Here is a 24,710-nt window from a genome sequence, read left to right on the forward strand (position 1 = left end):
TGTGTGTGTGTGTGTGTGTGTGTGTGTGTGTGTGTGTGTGTGTGTGTGTGTGTGTGTGTGTGAGGCGATGCAAAGCTAATGAGAACGTTGATGCTAATGCTTACGACAAAATACTATCTGAGAGAGTGTCGGAGAGGCTAATCTAATCTGGCCGTCAGTCTCGTATGCTGAAGATCAGCACTTCTGTAGAAAACCGACTCGGGCAGGGAAGTGTAGGGTGACAAATCATTTTCCACATCAAATCCATCACTGTGAGACTGATGAGAACAGACTGGTGCCAACGTATCAAATCCCAATTAATAGTGAAGCTGAGACTGCAGCATGTGAGACTGATGGATTTGTGGGTATTCTGTGAACACACTGTGCAGTTTAGTTTCAACCAGTCTTTTTTTATGACATGTCCGTCTGTCTCTCTGTCCGTCCGTCCGTCCGTCTGTCCGTCCATCCGTCCGTCCGTCCGTCTGTCCGTCCGTCTGTCCGTCTGTCTGTCTTTCTTTCCGTCTGTCTGTCTGTGTGTCTTTCTGTTTGTCTTACTGTGTTGGCTACATGCTCTTTGAAATGTACTCTTTCTCTCTTCTCTTCTCCCCCGCCCTCTCTTTTTAGTCATTGCATCCCTGCCTTCCTCCCTCCCTCCCTCCTTCCCTCCCTCCCTCTATCGCTCTAACTCCCTCTCTCCTGTACTCTCTCTCCCTTCTTTCCTCAACCACTCTCTCCCTCTCTCCCTCCCCCCACCTCTATCTCTCTTTATCTCTCAGTCCATCTCTCCCTCCCTCCCTCCCTCCCTCCCACACTCTATCTCTCTGGCCCCACATGTTGTTCCAGCAGCAGTAGCAGCACCAGTAGCTAAGCTGGTTCAAAGCACATTGTCCAGAGCCTACTTGAGACTAGTGTTGCTTGTTGTGAACCAGCGTGGTTCAAGAGAGGCTCACAGTAACCACTAGCAACTACTGAGTCAGTACAGGCTGAGTGGGTGGTGTTGTTCTCAGCTGCCGTGTCGCCTGGACGAGGAGCAGAGCATAAAACATTTTAAGAGGTGAGATTTAAATGGCTTTTGAATGAAGTAACGGTAATAGAAGTGATAAGGGTGATGTAATGATGATTAGCTAGGTGGATAGCTTTGTTGGATAATTTGCGCTGTTAGTAGTTGAGGTATATATTATATATAATATTATATATTCTAGTTTTTTCGTTGTAAGAGATTCATGTTCAAGTACATTTAACTTTAACTTTTTTGTAATTGCCTAAAAATAGATGTTTGTTTTGAGATAAAAACATAAAATTGAGAAAGAAATTACTTGATGATTTATGCAAAACATAAAATGATTTCCACACAAGAGTCGATAAACCGAACGAAACTTAATTTGACCCAACTCTTATTTTGAAAATATCAATTCCTACGCAGGACTCTTACTTTGAAAATCCTCCAGCAGCGATGATTGAGCTGGGCCCCTCGGACGGCAGCCAGATTGACGAGCTGATGGAGCTGACCGCCCAGAGCCTAAGCCAGCTGGAGATCAAGGAGCACTTCAATGTCATCAAGGAGATCGGCCGCGGGAAGTACGGCCGAGTGCTGCTGGTCACCCACCGTTGCAGAGGTCAGGGGTCGTCTCCCTCCACCACGTTCACATTGTACACACACCGCGGAGTCGCTCACACTCGGGAGGCTCCATGTGATTCACACCAGGGAACCCCCAGGATCATGGGTTCCAGATCAGAACTGCACTGCTGAGTGTTGATGTATTTTGGTGTAGTTGAAGGATAAGGTAGTGCAGTCAAGGGGTTTTACTCCCAAAACAAAACTTCATGGGTTTGAAACCCAGTGACTTTAAAGGCATCCTTGAGCAAGATGCCCAACCCCTACCTGATGATAGATGACATGTATCTGACGTTTATTGTATGTTGCTTTCTATAAAAGCAGCCGCAACATTTTTTGTACTCCTTAATAGTGAGTTTTTCTGTCGCTGTTAGCAACGATAACATCATTCAAAGTTGATGGATAAGTCACACTAGCAATTGCTCTCTCACACAACACAGTTCACAACAAGAATCAGTGAAGAGACAACAGAAACGATCGCTGAAACCCACTAATTGTTCCCAAAAGTAACATCGTCCACGACCGTATAAAAACCAAACACAAATCCACCGGGTACACCCCCCTGACCGCCTCCCTCGCTGATCTCCAGGCACTCCCATGGCCCTCAAGGTGATGCCCAAGTCCTCCACCAAGCTGCAGGGGTTCCTGCGCGAGTACTGCATCTCCCTGCACCTGTCCCGCCACCCCTGCATCGTGGGGCTCTTCGGCATCGCCTTCCAGTCCGCCGACCACTACGGCTTCGCCCAGGAGCTGGTCATCGGCCGAGACCTGTTCGCTGTCATCAAGCCAAAGGTTGGCTATGCCGGAGCACCGTTGCGCTAATTATAGCCGGGGAGCCAGAGGTGTGAAGGGCTTACAGCGCACCGCCCCTATAAGCCCTGCTTAAGCGGCTGGCCGTCTTGATGCATGGAGAAACGCAGGGTGGAGGGGGGGGTCCAGGGTTAGGGTTAGCTCAATGTTGTTATCGTTGTTGTTGTTGTTGTTGTTTTCGGTCTTACTTTCAGTAGGGTGTCAAGGCGTGAATAAATCGAGGTAGCGTGATACCTAGTTCTGCTTTTTAGGGTGTGAAGTATTCACCAAATTTGAGGTTGAAAACGACAGAGAACAAAAACAGTGAAATAAGAAGATTTGTTTTAGGCTGACCATCATATCTGAAATTTTCTGGAAATGTAAATGCTATGTTCCGGCACAGCCATTTGAATTCTTAAACATATTATCTATGTTACCGATATGCATTGATATCAGGTAAATGTCTCAAATATTATTGGTATTGCCGCCCATCGGCCTGTCCTACTTTAAAACAAGAACGAACTAGAAACACCGCCCCGATTGCGTTTTGTTCGTTAATCAAGACGCATGCCCCGTTTGACGTTCCTCCGTGCCCGTACTTCCTGTGCTCCCCCAGGTGGGCATCCCCGAGGCCTCGGTGAAGCGCTGCGTGGTGCAGGTGGCCAGCGCCCTGGAGTTCATCCACAGCCACGGCCTGGTGCACCGCGACGTCAAGCCCGAGAACATCCTGCTGCTGGACTCCAGCTGCAGCCGGGTCAAGCTGGCCGACTTCGGCCTGGCCCAGAAGAGAGGCACCCTGATACGCTACATCACGGGCACCCTGCCCTACATGTCCCCGGAGCTGTGCTCCCGGGTCCTACCGGAGGGCCAGGGGGAGGAGGACGAGGCCACGGCCCCCCCGCTCAGCGTGGAGCCCAGCCTGGACACCTGGGCGTTCGGGGTGCTCATCTTCTGCATACTCACCGGCTACTTCCCCTGGGAACGCTGCACGGACACCGACGAATTCTACCAGGACTTCGCCGACTGGTGCCACGTAAAGGAGGAGGAGCGGAAAAAGGAGAATGATGGGGAGAAGGTTCGGCAGGAGGGTGGGGAGGAGGAAGAGGGCGAGGAGCTCAATGCCCTGGAGTATGAGGGAGAGGAGGTGGAGGAGGAGCAGGTACCACCGCTGTGGAGAAAGTTCACCCCGGAGGCCATGGAGATGTTCGGGAAGCTGATGACCCCCGAGGCGGGGAGCAGGTTCACCGTGGGGGAGGTGAGGGCGTACGTGGAAAAGGACTGGCTCAAGGAACAACCACAGGCCCCGGAGAAGGACAAGGTCAACCCCAATGCCAGCGCCAACTCCAACGAGGCCAGGGTGATAGAGGACAGGGAGAAACCCAACAAGACTTAACGCCGCACATCAGGGGCTGGGACTTTAGAATCGAAGCGGTGATTGACTGAACCAAGTATGTGTAACCATGCGAGGACTCTGTCTTGGTATGTTGGTGCAAGCCGGAGATACAGGGAACTGGAACTTGTGGTCGACACATGGTCGGGGTATGCCTGGTGTGATCCAGCCTGGATTCTGGTACCGTGGAGTTAAATTAGATTTAAGTTGTCGTTGTTTTGCATTGCTGCTAGATCGTATGACGAGAGGACTGAATGTAAACAGCAACAGGAATTTGAGTTGCACAGTCGGTGGGCGATCATATTAGGAGAACTGCTACGGATGGGAGGCATTTGTTAGGCCACATGTATCAGCTTTTCGTGAGCTAAACTGTGCTTCGATCAGTGTGAGCCCATAATATTTCTACATTGAAACGAAAAGGCAGGTCAGCCTTTTTGTTATATATCATAAAGCGGGTAAATATAATGCTAATAAGAAAAATGCAGGATATTCAATGACATTGAATATAGTAACAACGATTAATGGTTTAATATTCTGCAGTGATATGATTGCATTATTGTATATGTTTGACAACGGTAGCCATGGAAATGTCTCTGTGTACAATAATCACAATGTATTAAATATTAATATTGAATACAACCTTTTTATTAAATACCTATTGAAATCCTCCATTACTGAAGAGCACCATTCTCACTGCCAAACTACACAACTGATCTATACAAAAAACATACAAATCATGTATAGAGCACGACTACCCTACCACACTCGGTACAACTATCCTCAAGGACCCCACAAAGTATGTAGGAGCTAGGGTCCACAAGATTGCCTGGGAAATTAAATAAAATGCTTGGTTCTGATTGGCCCAAACCAGACACTCATTTGACATCCCTAGAAAACACACAAGTAAACACAAATACTACTTATGAATCAAATAATGACAAAAAAATAAAATAAAATGCTTCCCTCTTTTTCTCACTGACACTCGCTACGTTTCTCCCTCTCACTCACTCATTGACGTACATTCACTCGTTGACTCATTCACCTACTCACTCATTTGCTTAATCATGAATTCATGAGTTCATGAATTCACTCTCTGCCTACTAACCCTTGTGGTTAGCACGCATGCATGTTGTCTCCGGTATCGGCCAGAGTTCAGTTGTTGTGTTGTTTACCTCAGTCTGGTTATGTCGTCCAGTGCTGGCCGCTTTAAATCAGTTTTTGCTGCGTTGCTTATTGTTGCGTTGTGTGGTTTTGTCTATATTGCGTCATCCGTTTCAGCGTTGTGTATTTATGACCGTGGTGAACCCCGTGAAGCCCTTCTGATGATCACATGACCCTCCCTGAAACGACAGCATACATGATTCTTACTTCAATCGTTCTGTGTTTTCCTCCTCCGGTCTCCTCCCTGCTGACCGCCCCCCTCGGTCAACCCTCTGGGCATCGACTGCAGCTGGCCCCGTGGTGACGGACATCCTGCTCAGCTAGGCTTACGGGGGACACTGGAGGGCCCGTGTATCTCTCTGAACCGAACACCCAGGAATACAGGGGGTGGGGGTGGGGGGCGTGGGGGGTGAGCCAACCCTGGCCCCTGGAGTCCTGGGTGTTCGGTTCAGAGAGATAGAGAGAGACACGGGCCCTCCAGTGTCCCCCGTAAGCCTAGCTGAGCAGGATGTCCGTCAGCCCCCCCCCCCCCCCCCCCGATCCCCCATCATGCTTTACAACGTGTTTAGCACATTACGCTAACCGGGGTCATCTTTCAGCTAACCTCTTGGTTTTGCGTCCAAGATCCCGCTGACAGAGAGGGCTGCGGGTTGGCCCACACCGACCTCCTAGCTATCCCTCCTGTGGAGGCAGGGGGACAGGCTGGTCAGATGCGGTTCAGGGCGCTGGCTTATATTGAAGGCTTTATTATGGATCCACATCCACGCAACGCAAGGACCACGCAGACGCTTCGACGCATTCGTGAACCAGGACCAATCACAGCCCTTGCTGTATGTCGCCTCGAAGCAAGGTTAATTTTTTTTAGGAGGCGCACGTCAGGCCCTTGCGGTGGACGCAAGGAGGGTCCGCAAAGACATAATGGGTTCGTAAGCCCCCTTGCGTTTTGTCGACGTGGAGCCATAACTAAGCCTTTAGACTCTTCAATAGATGTGTCCACCATCCATAAGCATTGGGATCCAGGCTGAAAAGTGGTAGACCTACTCAGGAACTACCCCCCCTAGCAGGGTCACACACTTCATATACCTAGCTGGTTAGCATGCTAGCTAGAATGCTAGTTAGCATATGACATAACATTGTTCACAAGGACGTAGCTCTGAGTCAAGCTATTCAGCAAATACAGTTAGCTGAATAGCTAACTGTATTTGTTTACAAATAGCTAACTGTATTTGCTTACAGCATACCACAGGCTAGTTACCTTATGGCATGTAATGTTTCAAGTTGTTGCAAAGATGTTGCAGTGATTTCAATTGCTTAGCATGCAAGTTAGCTCATGTTATAGCATGGGTCACATGATTCCAGCAGTTTTTTTACAGACCACTCCATTAATCAAACCCCCTGCCAACCGATTGCCAACAGATCGTTTTTCAGGAAACCGCATCTCCAGACTGATCAAAAGTCTATCATCGCTTGGGAGATGAATCAGATGTCTGAAATAATATCCACAGATTTATTTCCCTAGATCCTGCCACGTCTTCTGGTTGAAGTCTGGTAGAACGTGGAGGTATTTTAGAAATGTACACGATGCAAAGACTCCATCTAGTTCATCTTATTTATTGGAGTGCTTTCAAATGCATATTAAAATATATGCATCAAAGACCCTGTATAGCCCCTAGAAATAAACATGCCACTGACAAGAAGAAACATGGGATGTTCCTGATCACTGAGGCGGGCTGAGACGGCTTATCGGTTGGTCATTTAAGGATGAACACCAATAACATCTTGTGAAGATGGTCTAGTATTGAGTGAGAATGCTGCAGCCGGAACCCGGGAAACGGGGCTGCACTGTAATGCTCTGTTTTGGGCAATGGCACCCCATCAATGTAGGTCCTCTGGGTCTGGTTTTGGGCCCAGATTATACTTGGTTTATAATTTAACACTAAGAAAAGGATCCCTAGAGAATGCTACTTTTCATTACCTTCAGCTGTTTGTTATTGTGTCCGTCCGAGTCTCCCCAGAGTTGAGTGGTCTCAGAAGGAGAACGGTGCAGACGAGATGAGTGAGAGCTTGGGAGGGGAGAGTGTGTTGTGTTGGACTAAAGGCTTAGTTATGGTTCCACATTTACCCAACGCAAGGGGCTTTACGGACCCCTTACGTCCTTGCGAACCTTCCTTGCGTCCACCGCAAGAGCCCGACGTACGGCTCCCAAAAATGTTAACCTTGCTGGCCTTGATTGGTCCGCTCACTTAAACCCGACGCAGAACCAAAACAGGTTCACGACTGCGTCGAAGTGTCTGTGTGGTCATTGCGTTGCGTCAACGTGGGACCATAGCTAAGCCTTAAAGGAAGTGTTATCTAATAAACGTGGGAGAAGGAGAGTTGATATCATAATGACAATAGAACAATTCCCTTCAAGAACACAACAACAACATTTCCGAGCGAGACTTCGGCTTTGACCCTGGCTCCTACTCAGTCCGTCTAAGTAGGGTATGGCAATAGCGGCTGCCATGTTTACATATGATCCCACGACCCCCACACTCAAATGAGTCCCTTTGGGGGTATATATCGCTGTGCCGTCGGACCCTGGCCCCCTAGATACCTCAGAGGGGGAAACATTTGAGGCTAGACAGTCTGTCTGTCCGTCAACCTTTCAGAATCCATCCGCCTGTCTGTCCATGTTTGTCACACAACAGTTCTTGTGAAGCGATCATAGCAACCAGCTGTTGTCTTATAGATCTCGTGGTCATTGCTTGAGTGGGGGGGGGGGGGGGGGGGGACACATTGCACATTGGATTGGTAGTTAAGAAGATCCACATAGGATATGAAGTGATGGTTGTGTGTTTTTGTGTTTTTAAGGAAAGGCTCTTTGTGCTGTGGATCAAACTATACTGGACCAATACACACATACAGTTTGAACCTCAGCATCAGAGCCATTCCTTGAGGGCATCTCGGAGGAACACTCCAGTGTATCAGACCCAGTAGAGAGGTGCTGGTTCGTCTCCTGGTGATGTCTTTGGGCAAAGCGCCTCCGGCCCCCCTTGATAAGCCATATACTGGTGGTCGTCTGCGTGCGGCATTGATGGTAAAGTGCTTCGGGAGGGATGAGTTATATAATTGCACAATGTATTTGCTGATTATAAATACAATCATATTTTCCTTTTTTGAAACAAAGGAAAAAGGCTGAAGACTTGAATGAGTATATATTTAAAGGTAACTGAACATTACGCCAATTTGATCGCACAACTAAGAGGTCCACTTATTTAAGTAATAAAAAAAATTGAAAGCACACTTTTTTTTTGCATTCTTTTTTTTAATGAATAAAATGTATGTGGCTAATTGACGGTCAATGATAATCTTCAAATGACCGAAATCACAGAATCCATTTTAATCCTTTTAATCCATGCCATATTGAACAGGAGTATTGTTTTGAGTAAAGTCATTTTGATGAGTTTCTAAACACACATTTTTTTCACTGCTTTACAGTTATACAAGGCTTAATAGCTGCATTTGAAAGCAAAAAAGGCTAAGCATGCGTAAACATATTTGGTTAAAAGCTAAAATATTTCTATATGTATTTTAAGCGATTTGACGGCATACAAGTTTGAAAGTTTGAGGACAGTGGCAGGCCACTCATTGTAACTCATTTCAACAGAGAAAGGAAACTTATCCTACTTATTCTTTATTACTTATTTAGTAAAGTTCCTATTACAGCGTATCAGTAAAAACATTTAAAAACGGGTTAAATATTCACATTATTACTAACTTACCGAAGAGTGAAGCTTTAGCTTCAAGCAAGATGAGCCTTGAGTTTCCCCAGCATAATTTTGAAGTTTCAATTAAACATACATTTCTCCTCCAACCAAGAAAGACAACCTCGTTTCTCTCTCACTCTACAATGGAGTGGGCGTGTCTCACCCCAGCGGATCCTGCTCCAGATATTCATGGTCTCCCTCCATGTCGTCCGGGGGCACCTCTGGAAGCTCTCTGTGCGGGGTTCTCAGCCCGCTGTCAGCCTCCGCGGCCGTCCCCGCGATCTTGGGTCCAGGCTCCAACACGTCGTCGTTATCCTCCAGGATGTCAACCCCGTGGCTACCGCTGTCTGCTAAACACAACCCAAAGCACGAGGCAGATATAGCATGACATATGAACACGTATAGGCTACCTCTGTCTGCTTAACACAACCTATAGCATTATAGTAGTAAAGCATAGCATATGAACACGTATATTATACCTCTGTCTGCTTAACACAACCTATAGCATTATAGCAGTAAAGCATAGCATATGAACACATATATTATACCTCTGTCTGCTTAACACAACCTATAGCATTATAGCAGTAAAGCATAGCATATGAACACATATATTATACCTCTGTCTGCTTAACACAACCTATAGCATTATAGCAGTAAAGCATAGCATATGAACACATATATTATACCTCTGTCTGCTTAACACAACCTATAGCATTATAGCAGTAAAGCATAGCATATGAACATGTATATTATACCTCTGTCTGCTTAACAAAACCCATAGCATTGGGGAGAAATAGCATAGCATATGAACAGATATATTAAACCTCTTAGCTGGCGGCTAAACACAACCTATAGCATTATAGCAGTAAAGCATAGGATATGTACACGTATATTATACCTCTTAGCTGATGCTGTCAGCTAAACATAACTCTTAGCATTATATCAACCCATAGCTTAGCATAGCATTAAAACACATGTATGTCAATATTTATATTTTATATTGAGATGTATTTATATTGTGGTATTGGGTAAGTTATTGTAGTGGGATGTATATTATTCTAGTAGTGTAATAAATGGCAAATATATCTCTTCATGTTGTCTCCTTTAAGCGGTAACTAGGCATAACTCAGCCGAGGAATCTGATAATGGTTGAGCTGATTATTAGTAGTATTGGATATTAATTAAGTAGGACAACACGATTAACATTAAGTCTTCACTTTTGGATTGCATTTTTGACCAGTGAGTCAACATGGCTTCCTTGGTTCGAAAGCCTGACCTGCTTTTGAGCTGGGAACGACGTCACTGTACGACGTCACCTCCGGGGTCTCCTCTTCGGGGGCCTCCCCCTTCATCAGGGACAATGTCTCGCCGGGGCCCTCCTCAGCAATGTCATCGTATGACTGCGAGGCCTCGTCCGAGTCGTTCCATTGGACTTCAGCAGGGAGCGACCTGGAGTCTGGAAGGAAACCATGAGCGGTCGAACCTGTCAACCTTGCATCCGATTCCTTCCTTGTGCACAATGACGCTTATTGGGTTCCTGTGACACACTACAGGACGCAGGAGCACACATAGATTGGTTCAGAGCTAACTGAGGGAGCATAAAGTCAATCCAAAATGGGTGGTAAATGGAGTGCATTTATTTGTGCTTTTCTGACCAGTGGCCACTCAAAGCGTTTTACATTTTTGCCTAACATTCACCCCTCGCAAACTGATGGCGGTGTCAACCATTCAAGGCTAGAGCCAGCTCGTCTGGAGCAGTTAGGGTTTGGGTGTCTCACTCAGGGACACCTCGACTGTCAGCTAGGAGGTGCCGGGGATCGAACTAGCAACCTTCTGGTTGCCAGCCAACCCGCTTTACCTCCTGAGCCACATGCCCCTCTCGCCCCGATGGAACAAAATGAGGAGCAAATGGGGAAAGAATTGAACCCATCAGTTAGGCCACTCAGGCCTCAGGATAGGCCTAGTCCTGCTGGCACCATGAGCTCACTCACCCATGCGGCTTAAGCTGCCCTTCCCGTTGACACTGCTGCCAACATCGTCATAGTCGCTGGTTTCAACCTCCATGTCCCGGCGCTTGGGGATACCCGCTGTGCTCAGAGCAAGACATGTTGGATTCGCACTCACATGAACACACAACACACATGTAGGCCTGCTCAAAAGTACAGTGTCCTATGCAAAACACAAACCCGCACACGCACAAGCAGATCCTTCCTTTATACTTAATTATTTAAACTTGAATTTAGCATAAAATTATTTATTCAGATATCAATTACATTTTGTTTTCAATTTTTAACGAAAGTTTGAAGTGCTGTAAGTTCTGAGCGCCGGACGGAGATGTGTAAATTGCCCAATTAAAACACATGTGCATGAAGGCTGACCTCTAGTGGCGTGATTGTGTCATTACGACCCCTGCATAAGTATAACTGGACCAGAGGGAGAAAGTTAGACAACTGCTTCCTAACAATGGGGCAGAGGACTACATTTGAACCCTTTTATGGATATGGGGTCATGGGAGGTTGTGGATTTATAAGCTATATTTGTTGAGAAAATTATGGAAATGATTGAAAAGGTTTGTCTCGCTGAAGGTCAGTTTATGTACAAACAGACCCACTGAACAATTTGTAGCCAGATACTAAAAACTGCATATATTCATGGTGGCATTGTCGGACTGATGTTGATTGGAATCAAGCGTGTGTGTGTGAGACTGTGAGTGAGTGAGTGAGTGAGTGAGTGAGTGAGTGAGTGAGTGAGTGAGTGAGTGAGTGAGTGAGTGAGTGAGTGAGTGAGTGAGTGAGTGAGTGAGTGAGTGAGTGAGAGAGAGAGAGAGAGAGAGAGAGAGAGAGAGAGAGAGAGAGAGAGAGAGAGAGAGAGAGAGAGAGAGACAGAGAGAGAGAGACAGAGAGAGAGAGAGACAGAGAGAGAGAGAGACAGAGAGACAGAGAGAGAGAGAGGGAGAGAGAGAGAGAGAGAGAGAGAGACAGAGACAGAGACAGAGACAGAGGGAGAGGGAGAGGGAGAGAGAGTGTGTGATTGAGTGAGTGTGTGCGTTTTTGTATGTTAAAGAAGGGGGTCAGTTGGGGGTCACAAAAAAAAGTAATTCCCCACATCTCCTCGGACCGAAGTTATCGTCCGTCTGGATACTCACTCCTGAGGATGTGACGCCTCAGCAGGAAGAAGACCCCCACGGTCAGCAGCAGAGCCACCGTTCCCGCGGCAACGCCTACCGGGAGTTGCAGGTCGGTCTCCTCGGGGGGGAGCTGGGCCACGTAACCTGGGAACAGTCACACGGCCACACATCTGTACGGCAGCAACGCTCAGCCATGCTTAGTCTACGAATCAATTATTAGATATTTTCACACACACGCTCACAGTTGGACATTTGCTGTTGATAAAATACTGACAATTTGATTTGGTCGATAAGCTTATCGACCAAAGAATGTATCAAATCTAATATTTAGTATTTTATCACCAGCGAATGTCAACTTTGAGCGTGTGTGTGGATGATGGATGGTCCAATCGGCCTGACTTTGGCCAGGTGAGGCTGTGTGAACCAGCCATCATCCACACACACTCCCACACATGCATTTGTTTAAATGCATGGTGACGGGATTTATATCCATACAGCGGTGAGGTTGCGGATCATAAGCACAACGTTGGAGCAACGAAGTTTGCCTGACTTGACTCACCTTTACAGTAGATCTCCGCCGCTTTGAACCCGTTGCAGGAATCATTGCGCACGCAGTAACTGATTGCGACGTGTTCTTGAGTACAATTCAAGCTCATTTTAAGATCACCCTACAAAAGACCATTACAAAGTGAGCCCTTCAGTGTTCAAAAGTATTCCAAATGTTTAAAATGTCTAGCCCAGAAAATATCCTTTATTCCTTGCTGAGGTTTATTGGAATATATAACAACATCAACAAAAACACATATTTAATGAGTTGATTTCATGTTTCATTCACAACGTTATTGTACAGTGTGGTGTACGGAGAATGTGTTGACCTGCTTCTCTTCCTGTGCTGGGATCAGAGGTGACTCTGGGGGGATGCTGATTGGCTTGCCACAATTCAGCAGGTCACACAGGTTTTGCTTCCCTTTGTCTGTGAGGGGAAACATGGGGCAGAGATATGGGTTAGTCTCCCCTCATCACTCTGTCCCCGTCTTCAGACTCCCTCGGGCAGGTGGATGGGACATCACGGGTATGTGGAGGGGATAGTGTCAACTGTTGGCTTCACATTCTGCATTCCTCTAGTCAAAACCGAATTAGGGTAGTTACGGAGATGATGACATTGTTTCCGACATTAGTTCTGTGTTGTTGAAAAAGGAATACTACATGACGTTAGCAATTTATCCCCTATGAGTCAGTAGAACTTTACCATGTAGGCCTACCCCATTCCTTGTGCAACACCAGAGATCAAATGAAAGACTTTATTTATTTTTATGCAATGCTTGGGTCAAAATACTATGAAGACCCTATGCTTAGGATGTGTTGTACCAACAGTAAATATATATTATAAACATACTGCTTTGTTGCCTTATGCGCCTTTCTGGATAGCATCGTAACATTAAACACATGGGCTTGAACACAGCTCCAAAAAACCTGCAAACCGCCTGCTGGGCGTAGGTTTCCTCTGAGACTGCCGACCCCTGGTGGTCACTCACCGTATAACGTCCCATGGAGACACATCGTCTGCCATTCCCCCTCTGGATACTGCACTTTTACCCGGCCTCCGCACTTCTCCGTGGTGTTGAATTTAAAGGCTTCTGAGAGATCACAGCAAGCGAGAGAGAGCAATGAATAACATGAGCGCTACAAAATGTACCCCTGGTGATTACTTCTGCTGGAGAGAGGACAAAAGAGAGGCATTCAAATGGAGACGTTAGTTTAGAAGTTAAGAAGATTGATAGAGTTGCACTCACTTTTCAAGCCAAAATTATAAATAGGTTTTGTATATAATACAGATCAGATCAGTGTATCGCCAACTCCAGCCCTCCTCCACCTCCTACTGCACCATCACCTCTACAACCACCCTCTCTACCTCCACCACCACCTCCACCAACCCCTAATGCACCACCCCTATCACCAGCTCCAGCACCTCCACCACCTCCACCTCCCCCTCCACCTCCACCACCCCCGCCATCATCACCACCCACTTCACCACCTCCCCCTCCAACACCTCCTCCACCACCCCCTCCACCTCAAACACCACCACCTTCTTCACCTCCAACACCACGTCCTCTACCTCCACCACCCCCTCCAACACCACCAACTCCGGCACCTCCCCCTTAACCTCCAACACCCCCACCAACCCCTCCACCACCACCACCTCCACCTCCACCTCCACCTCCACCACCACCACCTCCACCTCCACCACCACCTCCTCCACCTCCCCCTTAACCTCCAACACCCCCACCAACCCCTCCACCACCTCCACCTCCACCTCCTCCACCTCTCCCTTAACCCCCAACACCACCACCACCTCCACCTCCGCCTCCTCCACCTCTCCCTTAACCCCCAACACCACCACCACCACCACCTCCACCTCCGCCTCCTCCACCTCTCCCTTAACCCCCAACACCACCACCACCACCACCTCCACCTCCGCCTCCTCCACCTCTCCCTTAACCCCCAACACCACCACCACCTCCACCTCCGCCTCCGCCTCCTCCACCTCTCCCTTAACCCCCAACACCACCACCACCACCACCTCCACCTCCTCCACCTCTCCCTTAACGTCCAACACCACCTCCACCTCCACCTCCGCCTCCTCCACCTCTCCCTTAACCCCCAACACCACCACCACCTCCACCTCCGCCTCCTCCACCTCCTCCACCTCTCCCTTAACGTCCAACACCACCACCTCCTCCACCTCCGCCTCCTCCACCTCTCCCTTAACCCCCAACACCACCACCACCTCCTCCACCTCTCCCTTAACCTCCAGCAGCACCACCACCACCCACCACCTCACCCCCTTTGCCCACTCACTTCTGCAGAAGACCGACACCGTCTGGCCGCCGGGCGCCACCTCGGAGGTCATGCAATGGCCCAGCCGATCCTCGGGGCCCAGGCAGCTGACCTGTAGGGCGCGGTCCGCCGCCTTTCCTCCGCTGGACTCCTGTCCTTCGAAGGCATCGCCACAGTCGTGGTTCTCCTTACAGACGCGGTTGGCGTTTGCCTTCGTCCAGCCATGGGTGGCGACGGGCATCTTGTTGAGCGACACATCGCCCCTGCAGTGCTTGGACAGCGTGGCATTACGGTGGCCTGCAGGGAGATCAGCCATCGTGTTAACCAGACACCAACGAACCCCCGGACATGGGGAGCCAGTGTGCCCCACCCGTCGATGGCGGCCGGCGGAGTTTCTTGCCTACTTCAGCCAGCGTCCTGCGTTGGCTGGGCGTTTGCTCGGAGCAGAGTACCTTTGACGGGCCCTTGTGTGTAGTGCTGACGATTAATCAAATTGAAATATATGTATACTTTTTTTTTGCTTGGGATTTGTTGCTGTTACCGACTGGAGATCAGTAAGATTCATATTTATTTTTATTTTACAATTCAATAGTCAGTCCAAATAAAGATATTATAATATCAATTCATGCATCAACTCATCTCAACACATAGGCCTGGCCTAAAGGACGGAGCAGTTTATATGTTGACTGCTTCCAGTATTGTGTTGGTCATACTATAGAATGATCTATTGCTTGTTTAGTTAATAATAGAGAACAAATGGAAAGAATAAATAAAATAAAAAATCACAAATCTAAATCTGATTGCTAAATCGCAATTGCAATGTTGGTCTCAGTGATCGCAATTAGATTATATCCCCAAATCGTTCAACCCTACTTGTGTGGAGTCTTAGGCCCAATCCCATTTCTACCCCTTACCCCTTCCCCTTACCCCTCCCCCTTGTTTTGAAGGGGTAAGGGGAAGGGGTAAGGGGTAGGGGGAAGGGGAAGGGGGAAGGGGTAGAAATGGGCTTGGGCCTTGTTCTTGCGTTGTGTCTCACGGGTCCTAAAGCATGGTTACCTCTGTGCAAAAGGTTGTCCTTACTGAAACCTTACCTTTGCAGGTGAGGTACAGCCGCTTAAGTGTTTCGCTCCCAGCCGGCGACTCGCTCCGGAGGCAGTCCCAGATGTTCTTGGGCGTGTCCACGCCGGAGCAGTTGAAGATCCCCCACAGGGGCTGATCGCAGGGGTAATCCGTGTGGTTCTTGTACCCTGCGCAGCCCAGGTCCCTGCAGAGACGCTCGCCCTCAGCCTCCGTCCAACCCTGGCTGGAGACCGCCACCGGAGGGTCCTGAGAGTACTTAAACACCAATCCCTCGCAGGCCCCTGCTTCGCCCTTCAGGACCAATCGCCTCCAGCCTGGAGAGGGTCGGGGGGGTGGGGGGGGGGAGGGGGGGATATCCAATCAGGCCTTAGATATATAGAGATATAGAACATTATTTTTTACCATATATTGTAGTGCATCGGATAATAATATAAGTAAGCAGCCTTGTATTAGCGCTGTAAATATTACAGCACAGTCAGTGAGATAAAGATGCTTACAGCGCTTCCGTTGGTTTTAAACAAGAATCGTTCATATCAAAACCCTCCGGGAGTCAAACCCTGGACCCTAGGATGAGAGAACGTACCAGAACACCTGAGTCTTCCCTCGGAGCAGTCCATCTTCTTTAAAGAGGGTATACAGTTCGCCATGGACTTGTTGGCCGCGGGACAGTCGAACGCGACCACGGATAACGCATTCCTGCCGCGGTCGGGCGACCACGGCAGGGACTCCAGTGACTCGCTTTCCCCGCAGTCCAGCTCATTGCAAATGGATCCCTGAACCATCGTGGTCAGAGAGTCATTGCAGATGGAATACGGCTTGCTGTTGGAGTACAGCTTCACGATCCCAGAGCAGTAGTCCCTGGACGGGGCCATTTCGGCCTTCAGGCTGCCTGCAGTGGAATTACATTTCTGTTTTTGTCTGATCTGTTTATTAAGGTCTCTCCACAGATTGCATAGCATGATCCTAGAGGTTAGACGCATTGGGAAGCGTAGTGGTTCAGTATCGAGTGTGTCCGCAATCCCCTGTGTGGGAACCTATCTACGGTTGATCTGAAAGTCAACGTGGTCAATCGTTGGAAAGAGTTAGAGGGGTGCATTGAAATTGAAATACGTCATGTAATAACACTGCGTGACACACTGAATGTCTTAGCATGATGCTCACCTGAGCAAGCGACCACGCACTCTCAGGATGTTGTGTTAATCTCTCACCCTCTCATCCACTCACTCGTTGTCACCCTCCCCAGATGTCTCTTTCTCTCACTCACTGATGATCGATTAATGTCTTTCACTCACTCTCTCAGGATGAAGGGTTAACGTCACTCTCTCACTCACTCTGATGATGGGTCAATGTCTTTCACTCACTCTCTCAGGATGATGGGTTAACGTCACTCTCTCACTCACTCTGATGATGGGTCAATGTCTTTCACTCACTCTCTCAGGATGAAGGGTTAATGTCACTCTCTCACTCACTGATGATGGATTAATGTCTTTCACTCACTCTCTCAGGATGAAGGGTTAACGTCACTCTCTCACTCACTAATGATGGGTCAATGTCTTTCACTCACTCTCTCAGGATGAAGGGTTAACGTCACTCTCTCACTCACTCTGATGACGGGTCAATGTCTTTCACTCACTCTCTCAGGATGAAGGGTTAACGTCACTCTCTCACTCACTAATGATGGATTAATGTCTTTCACTCACTCTCTCAGGATGAAGGGTTAACGTCACTCTCTCACTCACTCTGATGATGGGTCAATGTCTTTCACTCACTCTCTCAGGATGAAGGGTTAACGTCACTCTCTCACTCACTCTGATGATGGGTCAATGTCTTTCACTCACTCTCTCAGGATGAAGGGTTAACGTCACTCTCTCACTCACTCTGATGATGGGTCAATGTCTTTCACTCACTCTCTCAGGATGAAGGGTTAACGTCACTCTCTCACTCACTCTGATGACGGGTTAATGTCGGGGAGTTCCAATCAGGCCTTGGAAAAGTCCTATATTATTCCAGCAGCCACTTTTGAGATGATTAAAATGACCTGAAAAAAAAGTCTTGGGTTTGCTCACCTGAGCAGGTGACCACGGCGGCACTGCCCGTGCAGACGCGGCCCTCGTTCATCACCAGGCTCTTCCCGAACACTGGGTGGAAGTGCAGGCTCTTCACGATAGGGGGAATGCTTTGCCTGGACTCCCCTGGGCCAACCAGGTCGCTGATGTAGTGCCCGCAGCCGTCCACGCTCTCGCACAGCTCCTTGGACTTGGCGTCGGACCACGAGTCCAAACACACACCTCCACAGGTGTTGTTGACACACACCTCCACATCACCTGAGCAGTGGCTCTTCAGCCGCAGAGTGATTTGGCCTGCCAGGGGGTAGGGGTCAGAGGGGTTAGGGTGAGGGGGTTTGGGTTAGGGTGGTTTAGGGTGAGGGGTTTGGGTTAGGGTGGTTTAGGGTTAAGGGGTTTGGGTTAGGGTGGTTTAGGGTTAAGGGGTTTGGGTTAGGGTGGTTTAGGGTTAAGGGGTTTGGGTTAGGGTGGTTTAGGGTTAAGGGGTTTGGGTTAGGGTGGTTTAGGGTTAAGGGGTTTGGGTTAGGGTGGTTTAGGGTGAGGGGGTTTGGGTTAGGGTGGTTTAGGGTGAGGGGGTTTGGGTTAGGGTGGTTTAGGGTTAAGGGGTTTGGGTTAGGGTGGTTTAGGGTTAAGGGGTTTGGGTTAGGGTGGTTTAGGGTGAGGGGGTTTGGGTTAGGGTGGTTTAGGGTGAGGGGGTTTGGGTTAGGGTGGTTTAGGGTTAAGGGGTTTGGGTTAGGGTGGTTTAGGGTTAAGGGGTTTGGGTTAGGGTGGTTTAGGGTTAAGGGGTTTGGGTTAGGGTGGTTTAGGGTTAAGGGGTTTGGGTTAGGGTGGTTTAGGGTTCAGGGGTTTGGGTTAGGGTGGTTTAGGGTTAAGGGGTTTGGGTTAGGGTGGTTTAGGGTGAGGGGGTTTGGGTTAGGGTGGTTTAGGGTTAAGGGGTTTGGGTTAGGGTGGTTTAGGGTTAAGGGGTTTGGGTTAGGGTGGTTTAGGGTGAGGGGGTTTGGGTTAGGGTGGTTTAGGGTGAGGGGGTTTGGGTTAGGGTGGTTTAGGGTTAAGGGGTTTGGGTTAGGGTGGTTTAGGGTTAAGGGGTTTGGGTTAGGGTGGTTTAGGGTGAGGGGGTTTGGGTTAGGGTGGTTTAGGGTTAAGGGGTTTGGGTTAGGGTGGTTTAGGGTTAAGGGGTTTGGGTTAGGGTGGTTTAGGGTTAAGGGGTTTGGGTTAGGGTGGTTTAGGGTTAAGGGGTTTGGGTTAGGGTGGTTTAGGGTGAGGGGGTTTGGGTTAGGGTGGTTTAGGGTTAAGGGGTTTGGGTTAGGGTGGTTTAGGGTTAAGGGGTTTGGGTTAGGGTGGTTTAGGGTTAAGGGGTTTGGGTTAGGGTGGTTTAGGGTTAAGGGGTTTGGGTTAGGGTGGTTTAGGGTTAAGGGGTTTGGGTTAGGGTGGTTTAGGGTTAGGGTGGTTTAGAGTTAAGGGGTTAGGGTTAGAGTGGTTTAGGGTTAGGGGGTTAGAGTTATTGTTAGGGTGGTTTAGGGTTAGGGTTAGAGTGGTTTAGGGTTAGGGGGTTAGAGTTATTGTTAGAGTGGTTTAGGGTTAGGGTTAGAGTGGTTTAGGGTTAGGGGGTTAGAGTTATTGTTAGGGTGGTTTAGGGTTAGGGTTAGAGTGGTTTAGGGTTAGGGGGTTAGAGTTATTGTTAGGGTGGTTTAGGGTTAGGGTTAGAGTGGTTTAGGGTTAGGGGGTTAGAGTTATTGTTAGGGTGGTTTAGGGTTAGGGTTAGAGTGGTTTATGGTTAGGGGGTTAGAGTTATTGTTAGGGTGGTTTAGGGTTAGGGTTAGGGTGGTTTAGGGTTAGGGGGTTAGAGTTATTGTTAGGGTGGTTTAGGGTTAGGGTTAGAGTGGTTTAGGGTTAGGGGGTTAGAGTAGGTGTTAGGGTGGTTTATGGTTAGGGTTGGGGTGGTTTAGGGATAGGGTTGGTGAGGATTAGGGTGGTTTAGGGGTGGCATACGTTAGGGTTAAGATTAGGGTTTAGGGGATGTTGGCAACACAGCAGGCCCTTAAATGCTGTGCGACGTTTAACTGCCAGTTGCTGCCATCCTGGTCACAATAACACACACCACACATACACACGTGCAATCTCACAAACATACAAACACGTGCACTCAGGCACACACACAGACACACACACATACACACACAGACACCAAACTACCAACCCCAAACACACAGGTACAAAAACACTTTTAAACACACCCACCTGCACATCTCACAAAGGCGATGGTGGAATTGTCAGTTTGTTTGGACGAGGGGCAATCGAAGAGAGACTTCTCCTTGGAAGAACACTTGTACTCCCTTGGCCAAAGGTTCGTGCCCGGAATCTCGGAGGAATCCCGCGAGTCGTGGTCTTTGGCGCTCCCACAATGCATCTGTTGGCACACTAGATCGGCGGCCGCTTGGGTCCAAGTGGCATTGGACCCCGACAGCCAGAAGGAGTTGTCATGTTGCCGGACCCCAACCAGGCCCTCGCACCAACTGCTGCCGTTCAAAAACACCTCCAGGTGGTCTGCAGAGGTCATATGGGGACACCCAGAGGTCAAAGTTCAGACAAAAGGGTAGTTGGTTACAAGCGTCTGACGAATTGCTCAATATCAAAAGGTTGTGCCGGAGCCTATGTTTTAGTACGACTTAGGTTTTGCACAAAACACAGAAAACATACTTCCGCATGCTACACATAGAGAGAGGCTACTGGTGTGTTTGACTCCAAGCCAGAAGGTTGTGGATTCAAAACCCCACGGCAATGTGCCTAGGCCATATCTATGACCCTGATGACGTAACATAAAGTCTATCTCACGTGTTTAGTAATCCGGTACCATCTACTATGAATGAAGGCACATGCTTAATTAATTAATAATAAAATACGACAAAGTATTCTACAAGAAGCAATGGCGCGCATTAGAGAGGAGGAAGCAGGCACACCTTCGCAAACCAGCATCGTCAGTTGTGGATTCTGTTGTTTGCTTTCAGAGGCCACCGCCGGACAAGTGGACAGTTTATCGGATGTTTTTCCACACGCAAACAACTTATCCAAATAGGGCAGGGATCCCTGGGAGATCTTGTCCAGAGTCTTGCCGAGGAGGGCCTTTCCACAGCGCAGCTCCTTGCAGACCACGTGAGAGTTGTCCTCGCTCCACTGTTGCGCCACCCGGAACCAGTCACCCCCCAGCTTCATCTCCAACCGCCCCGCACACCTCCCCGGCCCGTCCGCAAGCCTCCCCTCGAGGCTAGCTGTGGTACAGGAACACAAAGTAGAGAGAGGGAGAGGTATGTTGTTATTGTCATGACAAAAAAAGAGTGATTATCGCACACTTCTCGAGGTGTTGTTGGATGTGCTGTTGAATTCAAATGTGGCCTGTTCCATTGAAAAAACAATGACGGATGTGGCCATGCATTTAACTTTTTGAAAAAATGTATAAAAATGTCCAATGATACTTTTGGCCCGCTGCCAATGTCGGTAGCTAGCCATAGCCTAGCTTGCAACATGCACACAACCAACAGCATGTCAGCATTTAGCTTCAGCTATCTATATAAAGGTTAGACAAACGAGGAGAATAATAATAATAATAATAATAATATCATTATTATTATTATTATTATTATTGTTAATATAGTATACATGAAAGGCCCTTCCCCCTAACTTTGCTGAATTCATAACTGTCTATGCTAACTTTGTCTCATAATGTATAGTGAGTTAACGCAAACTAATTTAATAATTGAATTAAATGTGTTATTTTTGTTGTGATCTTAAGTGAGAGAAATCAGAAATGTTGTTTTTTTTCACCTCCACAGATGACCGAGGTGACATTATTACACGGTTGGGGTTTGCCCTTGGAGTACTCGGCCGTGCAGTCCCACAGCGACTCCTCATCCCCAGAGCATGTCACTTTATCCAGTATCGCCTCGGTTCTCCCAATCGTAAACGAAGTGTCAATTACCTGGAAACAAACAGCGATAAAGTTTAGAAAACACAAACTTTTTATTTTATTTATAATGAGAGGGGTTATACCCATTAAGTTTACTATTTTTATTATGCATTATGTATATTATTATTATATATTATTATAATTATAATCAGAATTACAATTAATAATAATAATAATAATAATAATAATAATTATTATTATTATTATTATTATTATTATTATTATTATTATTATTATTATTATTATTATTATTATTATTATCATCATTTAAATATAGGCCTAACTGAATAATGAGTTCAGAAATGAGCAAACCTTCTGTAAAATGCTGTGTCAACCATAATACTCCCAAACAAAAAGGTCAGTCAAATAACTTTCATCGTTTCATCGTTAGTTCAAGTTATCAAGTTATCATTAGGTAATATCTCACATCCGATGACGTTAACGTATGCAATGTCCAAAATAAATCTGCATCTTAGGTTGTCTATTATCTATTAAATTGATAGATTACGAACACGCTCTGACCTCTCCAAAGCCCAGCTCCTTGCAGACCACCTTGCTGTTCACGTGCTTCCATTCGGAGGCGCAGACGGGCATCTTCCCCATAGGGCCGTCCACTAGGATCTTGCCGAAAGTCACGTTCGCCAGGACAATTTTAATCTTGTCTATTGGAATGAAACGGAAAAATGGAGACGATTTGCCCCGGATTATAATCGATGGACTATTTTGATGATGAAGATAATGATGATGATGATGATGATGATTATGATGATGATGATGATGACAATGTTATTAATTATATTATTATTAATAATAATAATAATAATTATACTATATTAAGGCTAATAATTATTGATAATTAATCTTAATTATTATTATTATTATTATTATCATTATTATTATGGGTATTAGGGCTACAATAGTTTAACGCCAATAAATTAAAAAATCCCTGTTATATGCTCTCATGATATCTTCCGTTTGGATGCACTTTTTTTTTTTTATCCAAAAAAGTAATCAGGCCATCGATGTGACTGAGAAACGAGACAGAGAGACCTACTGTCTGTCATTAATACCAAACCATAACCGAAACGGGAAAACAAAATTACCCGAGCAGGTGAGCATGTGGCGTTTCTTGTCGCACGTGCTGCTGTTGAAGTCTCCGCAGCGCATCTCCTCGCAGGTCGAGTTGTTCACCACCATGTTGCAATTCACCAGCGTCCCGTTCCGCCAGACCATGGTCCCGCTGCAGCGGTCCTTCCCGCCCTTGATCCGAAACACGTGATGATCTGGTCAGATAAATAATGAAAAAACAAAAAGTATTATAATATTATGATTATTAATTAGGATAAGTAATATATAAACTACATATGAATACAGATGTTTTTGTTTTCCGTCCTTTCTCGCACATTCACAAACAACACATCATTGTTCTTATGTGTGAAACTGCAGAAAGTGTGTTTATAAAAATAATGCCTAGGCCTATTAGCTTTTAGATGCATTTTATGACTTCCGTTTCGGGGTAGGCTATTAACCGAAACAAGTGACCGTGAATCAGAAGAACAACTCAATGAACGAGAATGAGCAGTAGGCTATATGCATGCCTTGGCAGACGACGATTGCGGGACGGTTGCATCTCTCCTCCTTAGGGTTGCACTGCCAGGCGTGGGTCTCCTCCTTTGTGCCAGTGCACTTCGTGCTGACCTGCCGGTATTCGGGCGGAAGGACGGGCTTGGTGAAGATCCGCACGTCGGCATTCTTTTTCATCCCGCTGCAATTGAGTTTCTGGCACAGTTTGTCGGTAAAGTGGTCCCCTCGGTCTGCGATGGGGTGGAGCGGTTTGTAACGGTTTGTTAACCTGAACCGCTTTTATGGGATGAACCCCCTTGTTTTTTTTTCACGTGGTTAGCCATACTCAAAACTAACTGCATTAAATCAAAACAAAATATTTTAATGCAGTTTTTGAACAGGTATTGCCAAAGTATGGCACCAATTAATTAGAAATAATTAATTCTATGTGTAGCCAATTGTCCAAGTGTCTCTAAGGGTTTTCTGTGGGTTGCTTATTACTTGCTTATTTAGATGTCCAGAATAATCACACACATTTAAAGAAGCTTAGCCCATTGACAGTTGATATGCTAGATGCTATTATATGCAAATCATTCAGTAACATTTCTTAAGAATACGATATTTGAAAGTAATTCGCAGGTAGGCTCAGTGCAGGCCTTACCCCAGTTGTCACAAAAATAGGTTTCTTTGTTTTCATTCTTCTTGTAGTAGTAGTAGACTGCCCCAGCGCATCTATAACCCTTCAGCCCGAGTTCGACCTCTTCTGCAGGATAATAGCACCAAGAACCGGCACATTAATAAAATAATAAACAAAATGGAAAACACAATAGTCATCATTGTATCATACCCGATAATGTCATTACTAGTGCTGCTTCTGCTGATTTAACTCTCGTTAAATATTTTTCTGCACACTTCGGATATGACTTAAGTCTCATTTGGCTCAAATAATTTAAAACATATAGCATTGCGGGTTTCACCTGAGCATGTGATCCTCTTCACCATGTCGCCATCGTACTCGCCGACGCCCAAGCCAGGTGTCCCGGGACAATCCCACAGGTGCGCTTCCGTCCCGTTGCATTTGATCTTGTTCAGCCAAACCTTACCCATGGCTTTCACCGTTAGCGGAATGTCGGCGGAGCGCAGGGAGGTACCGCAGCCGATGCTCTTGCACACCACGTCTTCGTTGGTTTTGGTCCAGCCGTCGCTCCCCACCGACCCCCACTGGCCCTTTATGTAGAGCCTCACGTAGCCCTCGCAAGGGTGCTTTCCACCGTGCAGCATCAGCCTGTTCTGTTCTGCATTCACTGTTCATCCGTTCATCGCCATTCGCATGCGTTCACAGCCATTCGTTTTCGTTCGTATCCATGCGTCCATCCAGCCAGCCAGTCAGCCCGC

At 47.2% G+C, this 24,710-nt stretch overlaps 2 protein-coding genes across 4 annotated transcripts; one reads left to right on the forward strand and one right to left on the reverse strand.

The window, feature by feature from the left end:
• The first annotated feature begins 689 nt into the window (after positions 1 to 689).
• On the forward strand, positions 690 to 4,197 carry si:dkey-8e10.3 (serine/threonine-protein kinase SBK2). Of its 3 annotated transcripts, none has more exons than XM_060058533.1 (4): positions 690 to 1,033; positions 1,428 to 1,595; positions 2,184 to 2,386; positions 3,000 to 4,197. In XM_060058533.1, exons 2-4 carry the CDS (start codon positions 1,433 to 1,435, stop codon positions 3,774 to 3,776), a joined length of 1,143 nt encoding a protein of 380 aa, XP_059914516.1. In that variant the 5' UTR covers positions 690 to 1,033; positions 1,428 to 1,432; the 3' UTR covers positions 3,777 to 4,197. The 3 variants fall into 3 exon arrangements, with proteins under 3 accessions (XP_059914516.1, XP_059914525.1, XP_059914507.1); XM_060058542.1 differs by having other exon boundaries at positions 1,431 to 1,595; XM_060058524.1 differs by having other exon boundaries at positions 694 to 1,033; positions 1,403 to 1,595.
• A 4,031-nt stretch (positions 4,198 to 8,228) lies between these two features.
• On the reverse strand, positions 8,229 to 24,623 carry LOC132463946 (scavenger receptor cysteine-rich type 1 protein M130; the record flags this gene model as incomplete). The annotated part of the gene is made up of 19 exons (XM_060060075.1): positions 8,229 to 9,033; positions 9,960 to 10,139; positions 10,675 to 10,770; positions 11,829 to 11,954; positions 12,370 to 12,478; positions 12,686 to 12,783; positions 13,346 to 13,447; positions 14,670 to 14,945; positions 15,740 to 16,042; positions 16,312 to 16,617; positions 17,795 to 18,088; positions 20,030 to 20,335; positions 20,749 to 21,057; positions 21,611 to 21,764; positions 22,275 to 22,414; positions 22,856 to 23,039; positions 23,304 to 23,566; positions 23,977 to 24,078; positions 24,293 to 24,623. Coding segments are annotated over 19 exons (3,870 nt in total), but the record flags the coding sequence as incomplete, so codon positions are not given.
• Between the last annotated feature and the right edge of the window lie 87 nt (positions 24,624 to 24,710).

Source organism: Gadus macrocephalus, chromosome 1, assembly GCF_031168955.1.
Source record: "Gadus macrocephalus chromosome 1, ASM3116895v1".
NCBI lineage: Eukaryota > Metazoa > Chordata > Actinopteri > Gadiformes > Gadidae > Gadus > Gadus macrocephalus.